This window comes from Branchiostoma floridae, chromosome 9, assembly GCF_000003815.2.
Source record: "Branchiostoma floridae strain S238N-H82 chromosome 9, Bfl_VNyyK, whole genome shotgun sequence".
In the NCBI taxonomy this organism is placed as follows: domain Eukaryota; kingdom Metazoa; phylum Chordata; class Leptocardii; order Amphioxiformes; family Branchiostomatidae; genus Branchiostoma; species Branchiostoma floridae.
The window spans coordinates 20,460,097-20,476,756 of NC_049987.1; the positions used below are offsets into that span (position 1 = coordinate 20,460,097).

General features: G+C 40.7%; 3 protein-coding genes across 4 annotated transcripts; 1 reads left to right on the forward strand and 2 right to left on the reverse strand.

Annotated features, from left to right (window-relative positions):
* Positions 1–733: 733 nt before the first annotated feature.
* LOC118422396 lies at positions 734–3,483 on the reverse strand. 2 transcript variants are annotated; one of them, XM_035829918.1, is made up of 5 exons: positions 3,368–3,483; positions 2,512–2,606; positions 2,223–2,339; positions 1,776–1,898; positions 734–904 (listed from the first exon to the last, which is right to left on the reverse strand). In XM_035829918.1, exons 2-5 carry the CDS (start codon positions 2,584–2,586, stop codon positions 752–754), a joined length of 468 nt encoding a protein of 155 aa, XP_035685811.1. In that variant the 5' UTR covers positions 2,587–2,606; positions 3,368–3,483; the 3' UTR covers positions 734–751. The 2 variants fall into 2 exon arrangements, with proteins under 2 accessions (XP_035685811.1, XP_035685812.1); XM_035829919.1 differs by having other exon boundaries at positions 2,512–2,610; positions 3,368–3,456.
* Positions 3,484–3,952: 469 nt separating this feature from the next.
* Positions 3,953–9,769, forward strand: LOC118422662 (acyl-coenzyme A:6-aminopenicillanic-acid-acyltransferase 40 kDa form-like). Its single transcript, XM_035830334.1, has 7 exons — positions 3,953–4,445; positions 5,119–5,283; positions 5,854–6,126; positions 6,588–6,837; positions 8,432–8,544; positions 9,083–9,157; positions 9,657–9,769. Exons 1-7 carry the CDS (start codon positions 4,280–4,282, stop codon positions 9,743–9,745), a joined length of 1,131 nt encoding a protein of 376 aa, XP_035686227.1. The 5' UTR covers positions 3,953–4,279; the 3' UTR covers positions 9,746–9,769.
* Positions 9,770–10,146: 377 nt separating this feature from the next.
* LOC118422663 lies at positions 10,147–16,315 on the reverse strand. Its single transcript, XM_035830335.1, has 8 exons — positions 16,130–16,315; positions 15,193–15,300; positions 14,558–14,681; positions 13,961–14,089; positions 13,730–13,792; positions 12,893–13,049; positions 11,624–11,743; positions 10,147–11,440 (listed from the first exon to the last, which is right to left on the reverse strand). Exons 2-8 carry the CDS (start codon positions 15,260–15,262, stop codon positions 11,411–11,413), a joined length of 693 nt encoding a protein of 230 aa, XP_035686228.1. The 5' UTR covers positions 15,263–15,300; positions 16,130–16,315; the 3' UTR covers positions 10,147–11,410.
* Between the last annotated feature and the right edge of the window lie 345 nt (positions 16,316–16,660).

Genomic DNA, 16,660 nt, shown 5'->3' on the forward strand with positions numbered 1-16,660 from the left:
TACAAGCAATTTAATATAAATTTGATAATACATCTTTCACTTTATCACGAAGTGTAATAGACGACCGATCGTTGTGTCCTTTTTCTCTAAGACATTGTTTTCGTTGCAACAACACACAGACGAGTTCACGTGTTTTTGTCCTTGTTCTACGTCACAGGGACAAGTCAATGTTCGATCGAACGCGAATTCGAACAGAAGGTAGGCTAGAGTTACGTTCGAATGTGGTCATCGAGCGTTGTTCGAACGCGTTCGAATGTTGACGTAAGTGACGGCACAAATGTCGACCCGCATTGATACTAGCATTTGTTGACAACGAACGTCCTAGGTCAGCTGAGGCGTAGATGAATGTAAATCTAAATGTAGTTTCTTCCAATGTTCCCTTTGTTGCCGGCAAATCAGGGATCTGTTTCCGGTGTAAGTTTGCCTCTCCGAGAAGCTGTTGAATGTTCTACAAATATGTGATAGGATCCTTGTTTGCGTCTTCACACAGTTTGATTCCGGTTCACCGATACTTGTAACGTTACATGTAACGCTACCAGGAATTTCAGATACTGCAATATCGCACGTGCCTTATCAAAGGTTGTCAATGAAGAGGAACCATCGTAAGGTCAATGTTAATGACAAGTCCAAGTTTTCTGACTTGGCAACCCCAGCTAGCTCTGGTTCAGTAGTCGTCGTTCCAGATCTGGTAGCGCTCCTCCCTCAGTAGTCGTTGTAGTCGTACCAGATCTGGTATAGTAGCACTCCTCAATCAATAGTCGCTGTAGTCGTACCAGATCTGGTAGCACTCCTCCCAGCCGGAGGACACCTTCATCTGCCACAGCTTCCTGTGCCACATCTCCATGTCATAGATCTCAGCAGACTCCGCGTGCTCCACCAGGGCTTCTAACAGCGCAACTACGTCCTGGGAAGGGGACAGAATCAACGTGACCTCCGTAAAAACAAGAATTCGAATATCTTATCACTGCTTGAAAGACTGCAACTGCAAAGACAAAAATTGCAAACGATCCTGAAGATATCTCTCTATTTTCATGACAACTTTGTCCCCCGACGACCTGGGGGTCAAGGGACTAGGTAGGTACTAGGCAGTAAGGTAAAACCTCCGTAGAATATCTAGATTTTCTTTGTTTTCCTGCAAAATTGCAGCTCATTAATTCTGCAAATAAGATTTTGATTAAGATTACATATCTCCCAGACAGGTTGATCAATGACAAATCCTACCAAGGATAGCCTGACCTCTGACCACTCAATGAAAATGACAACTTGATAGTATTTATTTTGTTATTATCATTATTGTTTTCTTTAGTTTCGTACCATTATTTTCATTCATCATTTGTATTGATATCATCATCACTAGCAGCATCTATTGTTATGATTAGTATTATTGTTTACATCAGTTTCATTACCATTGTTATTTAATCATTTCATTTATTGCTGTCTATTTATGTTTGCCTATGTTTGTGATGAATATGTTTAATTTCTTTTTATGTAACACGCAGGGCTCCACTGAAAAGCAGTGCAAGAGCACTGAGCTTGGACCACCCTGGATAAAGATTACAGAAATAAATAAATAAATCAATAAACCAACTCTGAACTCCACTTTCTGTAACGTTAACTCCTATCCAGTTTTAGTTCACTAATTTTCCAATTGTGACAGAAAAGACAGAAGATCGATGTGCACAGTATCTGTAGGTTGACTGTACTGAGGAAATTTCCCCACCTCTTTTCGAAAAGCATAGTTTTCACATGTTGAATGGCAAGTACGAAGGACTCACCATTTTGTCAAAATCTTCCGGTCCCTTCTCCAGGTAGTTCACTATCTCCATGAACAGCCTGTCGTAGTTCACGGTGGCATTGCGCATGCGTATGTAAGCCCTCACCCAATCCTCTGCGCTCATCTAAAATAAGATCAATGACATCAGGCTTATGTTTATAACATGTTGATTTTGAGTTGTCACATATGTTTCAATTATTTGTGTTTCCTCTTAACTTTGTATTTTTCCGTGATGTTATTTTGTTTTGTCAAATATACTCTTCAACAAAACATTGGGACCGTATTAAAGTACCAAAGAAATTTTCAATTAATTCGATAGGCCAATACCTTTTCATGACGATCCATCCACATGCAACTATACATCGCTAAAAACAAAAGCTTCAAAACTAAAGCTGCAGTCTTGGGGAAAGTAAAGAAATAAAGTCATAATTAAAGCTAGCAGACTCACGTCGGGTGTGATGGTACTTCTCGGCACGGCGATGGCCAGTCTGTCCTCCCTGGGAAGCAGTAGGGACTCCCCGTGGCACTCTGGGATCTTCACATCAAACGCCGACAGGTTCTTAACCTAAGGTGGTAAGGTGGTGTCATGGTTAGTCTGTGTGACACAAACTCAGTAGAGATTGTGGTAGAGATTAATCAAGACCTCCGGTTTGGTCTTACGCAGCTTGTGTGCAAAACTGGTGTTACGCCTCTACCGGTGATGCCAAACAAACAAACAAACAAACAAACAAACAAACCTTGTAAGGTTTTATTTCCGGCCTCTTGAACTGCTTCTTGGGTCTCGGAACCCTTTTCTCGCTTTCCTCCGCCATAGTTGGTGTTGTTTCGTCTTCTTACTCCCAAAACAGAAAAGAGATTGAAACTTTAGAACAAGCAGAGTACTTAGCATATTGCTTTTGTGTACAATGTATACATGGTTAAGTTTCGTTTTGTCCATTGCTTGCGTGTCTATGAACAGTTCGGACATGTACATTGTATATTACAGTATAGGGTTATATGACTTGACCCCCTTTCCTTTGGTTGTACGCAGCATATGCTGGCATCCTGCCCAGTTTATATGAACATAAATGTAACAGACGACCGGTTGACCATCAAGTGCAAACATAGAGGTCCTCTTTTGACTTTAAATAAATACAAACCGAGTAAACTTGCATATCGAAGTCACTATAGGTTAGCCTTGTATTTCCAGATTTTGCTTTGTGATATTGGGACAACATACAATATTTCAAAGGCTAACTCTATAAATACAGATATACTAGCGGTTTCCCTTTAAAGATCAACATTGTGCATGAACTAGTCTAGAGTAAATGGTAACTGCGTCTTGCAACACCCCCCGGTTGCCCCTGAGTATGTCCTGTTGTAGAATATGCTATTATTGTAATATACTGTGAGTTTGAAGACACTCTCTTCACAATGTATTGCAGATATATTCATATTCGCATATTGTTGCATGTCCAAGTCAAATGTCCTATATTAACTTTGTCAGCAGTCATAACTACATGTAGTTTTACATAGCCATTGGCTAGTTGATCAGCCCTGGATATAAAACCTTCTTGATTTCAGGGAAAAGGTACGTTCAGTTGACATGCTTACCTGAGTTCACTGCACGGAAATGTGGTGGTAGCACCTCGCTTGTTTGTCTACAGAGGCCGGTAACGTTATAATATATAAACTGCGCAATGGTATTGACTTACGCACAGCCCTGCACAGCCCGCTAGGGGCCGCATGGCATTACTGGGATAGGCCGGCATCGTGTTACATGTATAGGAGTGACGTCACCGGTCACTGTCACTGCGCCAATGACGTAGTCTCCAAGCAGAGGTTAGGCTCCGACTGTTTTTTAGGTGATTTTATCGGGCTTTTTAATTTGTCAGATTTTTTGTCCGCCAGCCAAACAAAAAGGAAACCCGACAAGGCTGACAAAAAAGTCCAAAACCAACCGGAGCCTAGCCTCTATTTGAAGAAAAGTCACCAAGTTTTCTGTTGAGATTCTACATCTTCGTAAGATTTAAACGTCTCTACATGTAGCCGCTTGTATTGTACCATGTACAGATGTACTTAGTATATTGCTCAGTAGGCATTAGGTTGAGAAGGTGAGAAGGGTATTGTTCAGTCACCAGGGCTTGCCCTTGGGTGGCCTTGGTTGTATTAATTTAGACAACAAAAAAACAAATCAAATCAATTACCTGTGTGGCACCATGACGTCACTTGCCTGGGGGCATCCCTGACCCCTTACGTCACAGGTCGGGTCCTCCTTTTCCTTGGTGTCACTGGATTAGTCGGGCACGACTAGGCATTGTTTACGGGCTGGGCAGAACCGGCAAGACTGGTCTTGCGTTGCGTCATTTTCTGCACGTGTTTTGTTAGCTGTTCGTTTATATAGTCTGTCAAAAGACGAATCTCGAAGTAAGCATTGGCCCCGCGCAGCATTAGGTCTTGTAAAGAAGTATAAGAAGGACTTGAAGACGTCCTCTACTTGAAGCTGAGTCTTCAGCCGGCGTGGCCATGTCTGTGCGCATCCTGCACGTGAGGGGAACGCACCGAGAGGTCGGGCTGCAGGTCGGCAGGACCTTCCGACGGCAGATCGGGGAGTTTCTGCAGAAATACGCCAACTTCGGAAAGCTTCTCCTGCCCTACTTCGGAACCACGGAGGGGAGACAAGTGTACGAAGGTCTGAGTTTTTATACCCTTTAATACTACTATACAGTCTCGAAGCAGATGTTGGGTCAAAGTGGACAATGGTATTTTTTTTAGGATAATCTATCCCAACGTCTGCTTAGAGAATACATGTACATGATGCACAATGTAGCAAGTGGAGTTATGTATGGAAACCGTGGTTACGTGCAAAGTTGGGTAAAAGTGACTGAGTATACTACATAGACATATAAAGGCTGAGGTAAAGCTGGAACCAAGTATTTCTGTTTTTCCAGTGGAGCAAATACGTAATTTCCCAAGGGATGAATAATCATGTGATGATATCTTTATCAACGGCCTTTGTTGAGAACATCGGTACGTGAAATCCTAAGCGTATAAATTTTCATGTGTTAATGTGTTAAAATGTACATGTGGGAGGTGAGTTAAACCAATTGGTTAAACTTCGTCAAGTTGAAGGGGCAACCAAGATGTCTTGAGATGAAATAAACAAATATTCAGCAAAATAAAGAAAAGAAAAACCGACAAGATAAACATTTCTAGACAAAGCTGCCCCAGGTGTTGGTTCACAATGTGCATATCACACACAAACACCCAAAACTGGGTCTAGGCAGACCGCTTGGGACACTTGTTCATTGATATTGATGATGATTTTTTTCTAATCTAAAGATCTAATGACTGCATATTCCCAGGGTACCTGCAGGTGGCCCAGTCAGTGTACCCACAGTACATGGAGGAGGTACAGGGGGTGGCGGAAGGAGCGGGGGTGTCATTTGAACACCTGTTCCTCTTACACTGCCGCCCTGAGATGCTCCTCATGCTGAAGAGCAAACAAAAAAATATCGACGAAACTTCAGGTGTGTTTTTACTTGTTTCACAGTCTGAGGGGAAGTCTAGACTTTGGTACACGAATCTTGATACACAAATTCTGAGGGAAGGAATATAACTGATAACTATTAATCATCATGTATCAAATTTGTAGGTACTTGTACTTGATTTTGGGGCAACAGAGGTTGATTAGGCTCAGCTGGTGTTTGGAGTTGAAACAATATAGCAGTACAGTAGTCAGAGCCATGTTCGTGGCGTAAATGAGTTTGCTGTGAGAACATATTGAGTCAGCATGACCACTGCGAATATGTAGAATAAGTTTAGGCATTCAGGCAATGAGATACTCTGCATACATGATTTTTGAAAACAGTCAGATACAACAGCATCCACTGTCTTTGATCAGTGACTGAATATGCATAACATTGCCAAGCAACAAAATAAAGTTTAGGCATTCAGGCAATGAGATACTCTGCATGATTTTTGAAAACAGTCAGATACAACAGCGTCCACTGTCTTTGATCAGCGACTGAATATGCATAACATTGCCAAGCAACTTTTTACAGTGGTATATTAAACTTGTTTTCAAATTTTCTCTCCAGGTTGTACATCTGTGTTCCTGAACTTCCGCAATGGCCCTAGGATCCTTGCTCACAACGAGGACGGCGACGCAAACATCCAAACGTGTGCGTACGTCATTGCGGCAAACATTGCACCGTACCAGCTTCCGAACGGCGACGTTCTTCCAGAGGAGAACTTTACCGCGTACTGCTACCCTGGAGTTTTGCCCGGAGTGGCGTACGCCTACAACTCTCACGGCGTCTGCTTCTCCACTAACGCGCTGCTGGCAAAAACGCTCAAGTGTGACAGGATAGGTGAGACCAAAACAGTCTGTACACGCTGTTTCTTTTTTCATCATCATCTGGGTGATCTACTTGCTTAGATATTGTATGATGCAGAGACTGTAACGTTATATGTGCTTTGTATTCTTTTAAAGGGGTTAGTATTGTACGTAGAGACAGGTGTATATGACTCTACTTAAGGCCTGCAACAAGAGCAAGCTCCATTGTCTTCAAAGTTTGTTCTCTGTGTCTCCCAATCTGGGGAATTGCAGAGGGAAGAAGAGCTAGTGGGATATCATAGATACCATAAACATAATCACCTGTCTTTTCAGCAGAAGGTTTCCTCTTTGTTTCATAGTAGTCGTTAGTACATAGATAAAGAATCCTACCTCTAGACCTCAAATTCTACAGAGCTAAGCTGGATCCATATTTCTAAATCCCCTTTACTATGATTGATTAAATATAATTAATCTTTGTCCTCTTTTTTTCTGCAGTTCGCCACTTCATGAACCGTGCCCTCCTAACGGCCTCCTCCGTAGAACATGCCGTGGACATGCTCCGGAACACTCCTGTGGGCGTGGCCATGGGGTTCGGTAGTAACATAGCAACACTCCATGACGACAGTGTGAGGATGTACTCTGTAGAGTGTGCACCGGTTGATGGGGAATCTGGCACTCTGGTCTCCCTACGTGGGATTGAAGCAGTGGAGAAGGGTTCTGTCGGCCACTACTATCACTACAACATGTATGTGGATGATCTTTGATAATGTTCAAACTTACCCGATAGTTCAACAGGTAGTTAAGGACCTGGTTCCAGTTAAGATTAGTTAACCGAGGGACCCCGGTTCAAGCCCCAGGGTCTGGACATCGCGCGATGAGGGAGTCTGAGCTGCACTCTCTTTTGGACGGGACACGAAATGGATGTCCTGTGTTCAAGATGGTGCCTTGTGCAGGTTAAAGGGGAAGGACTTAGCAACCCCTTCCTGTAAAAGTTACCCTGCTACTGAACAGCAAGGAAATTTTTTGTTGCTGTTACACAATTGACTGGTCCCCGTGGTCAAATTAATGTCCTTGATACGTTTTGTACAAGCAACATACAAAGATAGGAGTAGCTTAATGATACTTCAGACAACACAAAAATCCCCCACTATGACCCTGCTTTCTTTCAGTGTCCGGCTGGGCTTAAGGTTTCAATATCTAACGGGAGGTGCCCCAAAACGGTACGCTTTTTCTTGCGCTCAAACTCATGGCGCTCCATCGCTAGTTGCCTGAGAGTGGTCAAATTTTGATGACTGAATTTTTTACTCATAGATTTGAACAACATACTTGAATAAGAAATGCATTCATGTGGTTCATGAACCTTTCGCGCTGCGTGTTACAAGCGGCAAACACTGAGAGACAATTTTGTGTATGTAACCTTCCAATTTTGTGCTACGCTGAACAGTGTGCCTAACTCGGTACGCTTTTTTTTATATTTTGCTCTCTTCAGAAGTAAGTGGTAAATTTAAGTACACAGAAAAAAATCAATAGTATGATATTTTAGCTTTCTTTTGACAGTAAAATCGTGACTGTATGTACTTCTTGTCTCACATGAGGAAGGCTGTACCTAGAACAATCCAGCTGATGTTTTACGGGCAAAGGGCTGAATGCACTGATTGTGAATGCCCGACTAAAAAAACATTACGAAAAAACGACACCGCCAACATCAACAAAACTCAGTCTGATTATATGAAAATATCATCTACATCTCTCTGTCAAGTCTTATTTTCATAGACAGCACGAATCATTTGTTACAGTCAAATAAATCTTTGGAGCGTTCTCTAGTCTGCCACCTTCACGGCCACACTCCCTTGGGAGTACAATGGTGGCAATGTTTATGTCGCTTCCTTTTGGTTGCTTTTCTACTCAACAAAAATTTGAAGACCCATATTCATAGTGTTTTATGGAGCTTTATTTATGCGTATCATGGCAGTTGTATGACTGCTTGGATGAGTTCGTATAGTTAGCAACACGAGCCGCCAATACGCAGAGGCCGGTGACCGAAGTGATTCAGCACTGTCAACATTACTGTTAGAATTCTGTGTTTTTTTTAAACATGAAGTAAATATGTTAAAGTATACTTGGAATGCAAATTAAAGCTGTGTGCATGGACTTGGTTTATTTACCTTTGTAATCAGCATAGTCAGTGGCAACAAACACGGTGTACTTATGGATAATAAGATCAGCAAAAAATCCGTACCGTCTTACGACGGGGACCGTCTTAGGGCGGCCCCCGTTAAGACCGAACAAGTTAGCTTGATGTGGCAATGTCATTGGACACTCCCTTCTATATTATTCAGGTATGACCACCTGGACATACCCCAGTGGCTGACCCCAAGTTCTCTACACCGGAAGTCACGTGCTGATGAGATGGACCCAGCCAAGACAGTACAGGACGTGCTCAACTTTCTTGGTATGTGTGAAAGTCTGTTCCAACCCATCCCAAACCACTAACTTAAAGATGAATTCAATACGACAATCATTGTGACCTTAAAAAATTGATTACCAGTTCATCATTTTCTAGCTGTGCTTTGTTCTCCTCAATTGCATTGAGCAAACAAAACTGTCTTAAAATCCTGAATACAATACTGTTAATGCTCAAATGTAGGGTTACACCGTACCTTTATGTTTGACACTCCAATGCTCTGACCCTAACCCTTTACATTACCAAGCCCTCAACATAACATAGGGGTGTTGGAACATAGGGGTGTCAGAAAATGGGGTGGGTGTCAGTACACAGGGTTTTCGGAACCTAGCTAGGGTGTCAGAACATTCCTTTTTTAACCTCCTTGGTCTGTGAGAACATTGATATCGAGGTGTCAGAACATTGGCAGGGGTGTTTAATTTCGACTTTCCAAGCTAATGGTTCCCCTTTGAGTTGACTTCCCGATTATAACTTATGGTTCCCCTTCCAAGTTATGGCTGAGTCTCAACAAATGTCTCTCTTTTAGGTGACTCAGAAGACCCAGAGTACCCGATTTATCGGCATGGAACAATGAAAGATGAAGTCATAACTGCAACAACAGGTATGTCATGTAATAGCCAGCTCTCTCACTGAAAATGTAGCAAACAAAACTATTTTCCATTGACAGGGAGGGAACAACACCCTGTTGCTTTTAACACCAGCTTTGTAAAAATCTTATTGAGGTCAAACAAACCCGATTTTGTGTAAGGGCCATTTGTTGAAAGGAATGACACTAAAGATAAGAAAAGTTGAGAGATCAAATCGACCTTCATCTCTTCAAGATGCACGGACACGCAAACAAACACACACATAAATGCATGCATGCATACAGAGTTATTACAGACATACATACGAGCACAGCGAAAACGTGACATTACAACAAAAACAAAAACCAGTCAGAGAGCTTCATTGTAGCATAGGGTACCAAGCTGCATCAATAACAGGTAAGAAAAAAATATGCATCAAGCTATTTCAGTTGATTTAAAGGTTATGCAACAGAAGAACACTTAAGAACCTATCGGGAGTTGTAGTTTTAAATACTGGTCCTCTTTCTTTTCCAGCTGTTTTTGACCTTGAAGCTGGAGTGCTAGAGATTTACACGGACAACCCTAAGTCTCAACTATCGCCAGACTGCATTTTCCATCTCTAAATATAACCTGCAATGCAACAGTAATGTCTGACCCTTAATGTTTCTTATTTGGTGCTTGAACAAAGTTTTATTGTAAAAGAAGAAGGCAATCAGAAGGACACACTGTGGTAAAAATGTGAGCCAATTAATATACCGGTACATGTCAAAAGATAGTGGATGCTATCTGAAATGTCTGACCATTTCTAACATCATATCCATTTGCTTGAGTACCTGCTTTTTTGCATATCTGTTACCTAACTGTCCAACAACCTTGATCATTGATGTTATGTACAAATGTGCAACAGTTTTACATATTTTATAAGGTTTATCATGAACCAGTGTCTATGAATCCCCATGGTGCACTTACTATAATTGTTTACTTAATAGGTGAAGGGATGAAAATGTATAGTACTTTGTTTTACTGTGAAAAGTTAGCAGCCTTGCCCATGGCATAATTGCTTAACTAAGAAGGTAGAATTACTCTTAAAGAGTAGAAAACTTTAATTTGTTTTGTTTAAAAAACATTTGAAATGATAGACCGACACATTTCTGTGTCTGACATAAGATAATCTATTATTGGTACTTTGTATCAATTGCAAGTTGTAAAAACTGTAGATTTGCTTTTTAAGTAATGTAACCTCGTTCCTCTAAAAATGTTTAAAGTATATAACTTCTTTGCAATTGATTCACCACAAAACACTTAGGCTGACTCTAGAGCCACTCTAGTCTATGTTTTGGGTTTAATGGTTATACACTAGCTGAAGCGTGATAACAGATATATGTTCATGCAGTCCATTGTCTTGCTTAAAATTCTGCAAGCAGGGTTCTTTATTATGTATCAAGTAATACATTTGCTGATTTACCAGCATTGGGATGTGTTTCAGTTAGCAGACCCCCTCCCTATGTAACTGGTCTTTGCTCTTCCCTTTTTAACGTTCAAGGACATATTTCACAATTTTGGAATAAAAGACTATTTGAAAGCACAAAAATACACATCTACTATATAACATTTTTGTTCCAAAGAAATTCTACATCATCAATATTTTTGAAAATAGTATAACCAAGAAAATATAATGCAAAGGTACAAATCTAAATCTGTAGGTAAAATACAACTGTACCGTCCTTTGTTCAACAGGTGTAAAATGTAACACTCAAAGTGAACATATACAAGAAAAAAGTTATCTAATAGTGTAACAGTTCAGTATCTCCTTGTTACACCAGTGTAGCAAACTAGATATAATTATATTATGGGGGCCGCCCTCAGATGCTATGCTTTTTTACGCGCTTGAACTCACGGTGCTCCATCACTAGTTGCCAAAGAGTGGTCAAGTTTTGATCAAAGAATTTTTAACACATTTATCTAAAGACCATACTTGGATAAGTGGCATCTAAAGGCAGGAAGCATCTTAGGGCACCCCCCGTTAGTTTAGATCCCTGATCATCTACATATGTACATCTAAGATATAGAAAGCAGTTTAACAGAATTCAAATTCCTTAAAACGTCAAACACACAATCTGACAGCAGTCATTTGCAAAAAAGCCATGAGGTTAAAGTAGAGTTGAACAGTTACAGTCTGTAGTTTCCAACACACAAAAAATGGACTTTTAAGTTAAACTTTGTTTTGGACTGATTTGTACCAACACAGATGAACTTTGAACTTGAGGCTCTGTTGTGTGACTTGAACACTAGAGCTGCTTCTGCATCTTGTAAAAGTCCTGTAAAGAATTTAGATAAATAACATTAAATGCAATAAAAACAAATACTACAAATGGTACTGGTTAGACAAGATATGAACATTGGAAATTACTGACCTCAAAAAGGCTATGAGACTACCTGTACATTTATACATGTAACATTACCTAAATTCTACTTAGCACTACAAGTGAACAGTCACTCACCGCACTTCCCAACGCACACCGCATGAAGCAGCTACCATTGACTGTTTCAGTGATGCCGTAGCCCTGTCGTTCGTACAGATGAACCGCGCGGTTGCTCTGCTTCACCCACAGGAATATTGACTGTAGTTGTGAGAAAAGGACAAAAAGTTAAAGACCTTCCCGCACCAGATTGTATATAGGGCGGAGCCCATCTCTGTTTCTGTAGCCCTGGGCCACACACGGGGCTAGTCGACTGGTAGTGGCAGGTTGTTGTTTGTTTAACTACCATCCATGATACCCTATCTCAAATGCTGTGTTACACAGAGAAAGCAGCACCCACAGGAGTATCGTCTGTATATCGCCATTGTAAGAAAAGAAATCAATTGGTCATACATAGGCTATCAAATCAATCTTATTTCATGCATTTCAGAGAAAAAATCTTTTAGAAGTGCTTTTGTTTAGAACATATTTGAAGCTATCATTATCAGAAAAAGCAAGAAAATGTATTGACTGGCTTCTTGGAAAGACTGTGACAACAAACCTTGAATGTCATATCAACTGCAAGCTTTTAAAGTTTGCTTTTTTTGTACCACTGTACTTTTATGTCATAAATCTATGAATATGTTAAATGAATCAGATAAATAAGACTGTAATACATGTGTAGTAGATTTCCAAATTTCCTGTGACACTTTTCTGTTAGGACAAATCTTAAACAACAAGAAGAAATTTAACATAGAATATTGTCTGAGACCTGCAAAAATGACCACCTCTTTATACGGACCACCAGGCCATTGTGATGACTTTTTGATGGTCTATTAGATGATTTTTCTATTGGCACAAGTATCAATAATCCTGTCTCAAATTACTGAAGTATTAAGAATCACCTGTCCCACACAATGAGACTTTGTTGGTCCCGAGTGGCCTCCCAGGGCAGTTTTGACTGTATTTCAAAAGATGTGGATAACAGCCTACACTATGATTAATTTTGGGCAAATTTTGCACTTTGGACAAACAATTCTAACCCTTTACAGCTAATACTTACAAAATTGACACTTAATGAAAAGCTTCCATGCCATTGTATAGATGTTAATGACCCCCAGCGGGGGACGTCACATGTCATTGAAAATCGAAAAATATAGAGATTTAAAAAAAATCTCCAGACTATTTCAAAAAGTCTCCAGATTCACAGTTTTAAACAATCTGGAGATTATTTTAGATTATCAGATTAAATCAAATTTTTCAATTTGATATCACAATTAATGTTGAAATGTTAATAGCTACTTGGCCTACCGTGCATCCATGTTGCCTGGCATCGTAATCTGCCCTATCCATCAGCATCTTGCCGATGCCCCTCCCGCGAAAGCTTGCGTCCACCCCGATGTGGTCTACGTAACACTGCCCCATAGGAACGCTGGTGCCGTCTACAGCACAGCCCAAGCATATCAGTCTGCAATGTTGTTCAAGAAGATTATGGCAGCATCTCATCACAACATCTTACAAAATATAATACGAAACATAACATTTAATCAATGTTTAGTCGCTACCTCACATCCTGAAATGTGAATATGCATCTTATGATCTCCAGGCAGATTTACCAGTGGCATAAGATAGTGTCAAAGCTGGCCAAGGAACATACTATATTAAAAAAATGCATTTAAGTTTGTGGGGATTTAATTTCGTGGTAGCGGGAAAAAGGACTTTTCGTGGTGGTTTTAATTTTGCTGTAGCACCATGCACTTTAGTATCTTAATGCCTTGGAAAAATATTGGCGGCGGTTTTAAATTCGCGGTGAAATGGCCAACACGAAAACCGCGAACATAAATCCATCGTGAACATTTCTGCACTTACAGTAGTTTAGTGAGCTAAAGGGAGTCAGCTGGCCAGCTATGATACTTATCTTATGCCAATGGTAAATCTGCCCGGAATTATGCATTTTCAATTTGTTACTTACTGACGTAATGTTAACTACAGTACTGCTAAAACCTTCTTTAGCCTTTTAAGGTGCTATGATAATAAAACCATTTACAGTATTCTGCTTGAATGTACATTCCTAGTTCTCATATAGAATTTGTGTATGGGCAATTGTTGTGTTAGTCTGTTTACTGTACAAACAAACAAAATCCTTACCCACGAGTGCCCCAACAACCAAGGTACGAGCAGGCCTCCCCACACTGGAAATCTTCCTCAGCACTGCAACGGAAAAAGGAACCAAGATTTCATTCATTCCTTTATTCATTCATTCCTTCATCCATCCATCCATCCATCCATCCATCCATCCATCCATCCAGTCATTCATTCATTTCTCCCTATATAAACATGATTATAAGCCATGTGATTGCACACACCCAATGTACATACCTGTCTCCATGGAACCTGAGTGCCATCGCACCAGCCTGCCTGCCTTCATACATGGCTATGCGATATCGGTGCCACACGTTTCGGGACCTCCCCAGACTACTGGCTGACTGTTTGACCGCACCCTCCATGCTATAGAACAACATTTTTTAATGTGAGTTATCAAATTAACATTGAATGTTATCACAACTATGATGATTATATTGTTTTGGGTTCTTATATACTTTTGTTTTGCATGACAACAGAATTACCATACTATTTATACTACGTGCTGGCTATAATAGTGTAAATGACATGCTAAACCCAATATGCTGACTTATTCATATATGTCTGTTTAGTTGTACTGTAAGTAGTTGTTATAGACCTTACGAAAGCGAAAGTCGCTGTACTCTCGTCCTATCAATAAAGATTTCTGTATATTTCAAACCCTGACTACATTTTGTAAGCTGCAAGAAAGATTCATGCAAGGCAAACACCCCTAAGCCATTGCTCTAGTTAAACTTTGCCTACATGTAGTTGGCCATCCCTATTCCTACATGTATACCCACAAATGCACTGGTCTCAAGCAGGCTTGTAATAGCAGAAGTATCTGCCTCTTACCGACTCTTCCCAACCGCATGCTCAAACTTATCGCTGAAGGCCTCCACCAGCATTCGAGCCACAAAGTCCACATCGTGTGCCTCCATGTTCCTAACCTGCAATGGGCCTGGCTCAGATCCTGGTGCTGCATACAGAGGAATAATTATATCATACGAAATTCTCATTAATAGTTTCAAGGACATTATATAACGTCCTTGATACTTTCAACTACCAATTGGTAAATGACTTAACACATACCTCTGCAAATAGTTTAATCACGTTGGTAATAGTCAGTGGATAGATATAGAATACAACACAGTGTATTCTGTATCACCTGAGTTAGCAGCCCGACCGCAGGTCGGAGTGCCCGACGGCCTGCGTGATAAGGAAAATTATCATCGTACTCCACAAAACAGATTTCTTTGTTGCAAAATGGACCATTGTTATGGGTATCCAGGTCTGGACCTGATCCTCTGGACCTGATCCTCTGGACCTGAACCGGACCTGGACCTGAAGTTTCTGTACCAGTACCCACCCCTATTACCCACTGCTTGTTACAACGATGCTCAGGCTCCTGTTTACATGTGTCAGTTTTTAGGGAATGATAATAATGAGAGTTGACACTAGATCATACATGTACAGGACCTGGTACAAACCTGGTTGATATGGTGGTGGTGGTGGCAGGAAGGGTTGTGCAACTACAGGTGGTCCGTAGTCCAAAGCCATATCCTCGAAGATGCCTCAACTCTGTTGTACCTATGTATCTGTAAATGTAATAAATTTGAATTTTCATGTTCGATGTAGATCACTTTAGTCCATGCAATCTGGTTTAATGTTGGTTAATACAGGCTTTTTCACGCGAAGGCGCTACTACTTAATTCAATTACCTGCCAACATGGTCGTCGGGGGGATTCAAATTATAATTAGTAATTTTACCAAATATCAGGAATACAATCCATGTAGGCATTCAAGGAATACAATCCATGTAGGCATTCAATGAAAAGCCTGACTGTGTATAGGGCGGGGCGCTTTTGATGCGGGTTAACCATGACTGTGATTTCACCTGTCACATGCATTTTTCTAAACAATAAATTAATAATTGTACACAAGGAGGTTGAAAGAGGGTGTTTTTTAACCTCCTTGCTGTACAGTACACACTTTTAGGCAATGGTTAAAATACGAGTAGGTGGCAAAGATTTACTAAACGTTTAGATTGCACCAGTGCCATACTAGTTCCATGCAGGTATTGGCACAGATTTGAAGCTACGATTTCCATGTCAACAGAGTCATTTGTGATCGTCCTACTTTTCATGGGTGATTGATAAAATACAAGCAAGCAAATAAGGAAATGCCTGTTAAACTTCAGCTTTTTTTCCTCAATCGCAGACAAAAGACAACAGATGTCATGTTAAACGTATGGCCGTTTTCAAGTTCTACCCAGTTGCTTGACCTACTTTTGTATTCTGTATCTTCATGTCCTGGTTGTCTAACCTGCGTCATACATACTGGCACGGAACGATATGATGATGATGATGTCATACATCAGTGATCGTGTTAGCAAGAATATTTGGCCCAAGCAACAGTTGCACTTACCGTTACGCAATTACGGTAAACAGAAACTTCTTCCAACGACAACAGCTGTCTTCTGCCAGCTTCTAACCGAACTGCGAGTCCGTTAGATCTTTACATTCGACATACTTTTAAGTTTCTTTACGGTGACTGCATCTGGTGTCCTCTCGGACGGACGGCCCCACACACACGGGCTCTCCACTTCCGGACTTGCGCAGAAGCTAGTGCGTCGCCGAGCAACCGTAACGTTCTAGGGCTCCAAGCAGATGAAAGGTGTGGCTTATTTTGCAATACGACGTAGGAAGATGAAGAAGGTGATATCTTACCACTTATATAAATAAGTTGGAAATACCGCAAAACCAAGCAGTTTTATGTCTACCAGAAACTTTAAATGAAGATCTCTGTTAGAGATCTCTGTAAGAATTATTAAGCTTTCTCTAAACCAAGGAGCTTTTATCAGCTCCTTGTCTAAACCTAGAAGAAATTTTCCCATAACTTTATATTGATTGGCTAAATGCAGAAAATCCTTTTGTTTGACGCTTGCAATTGGCGAAA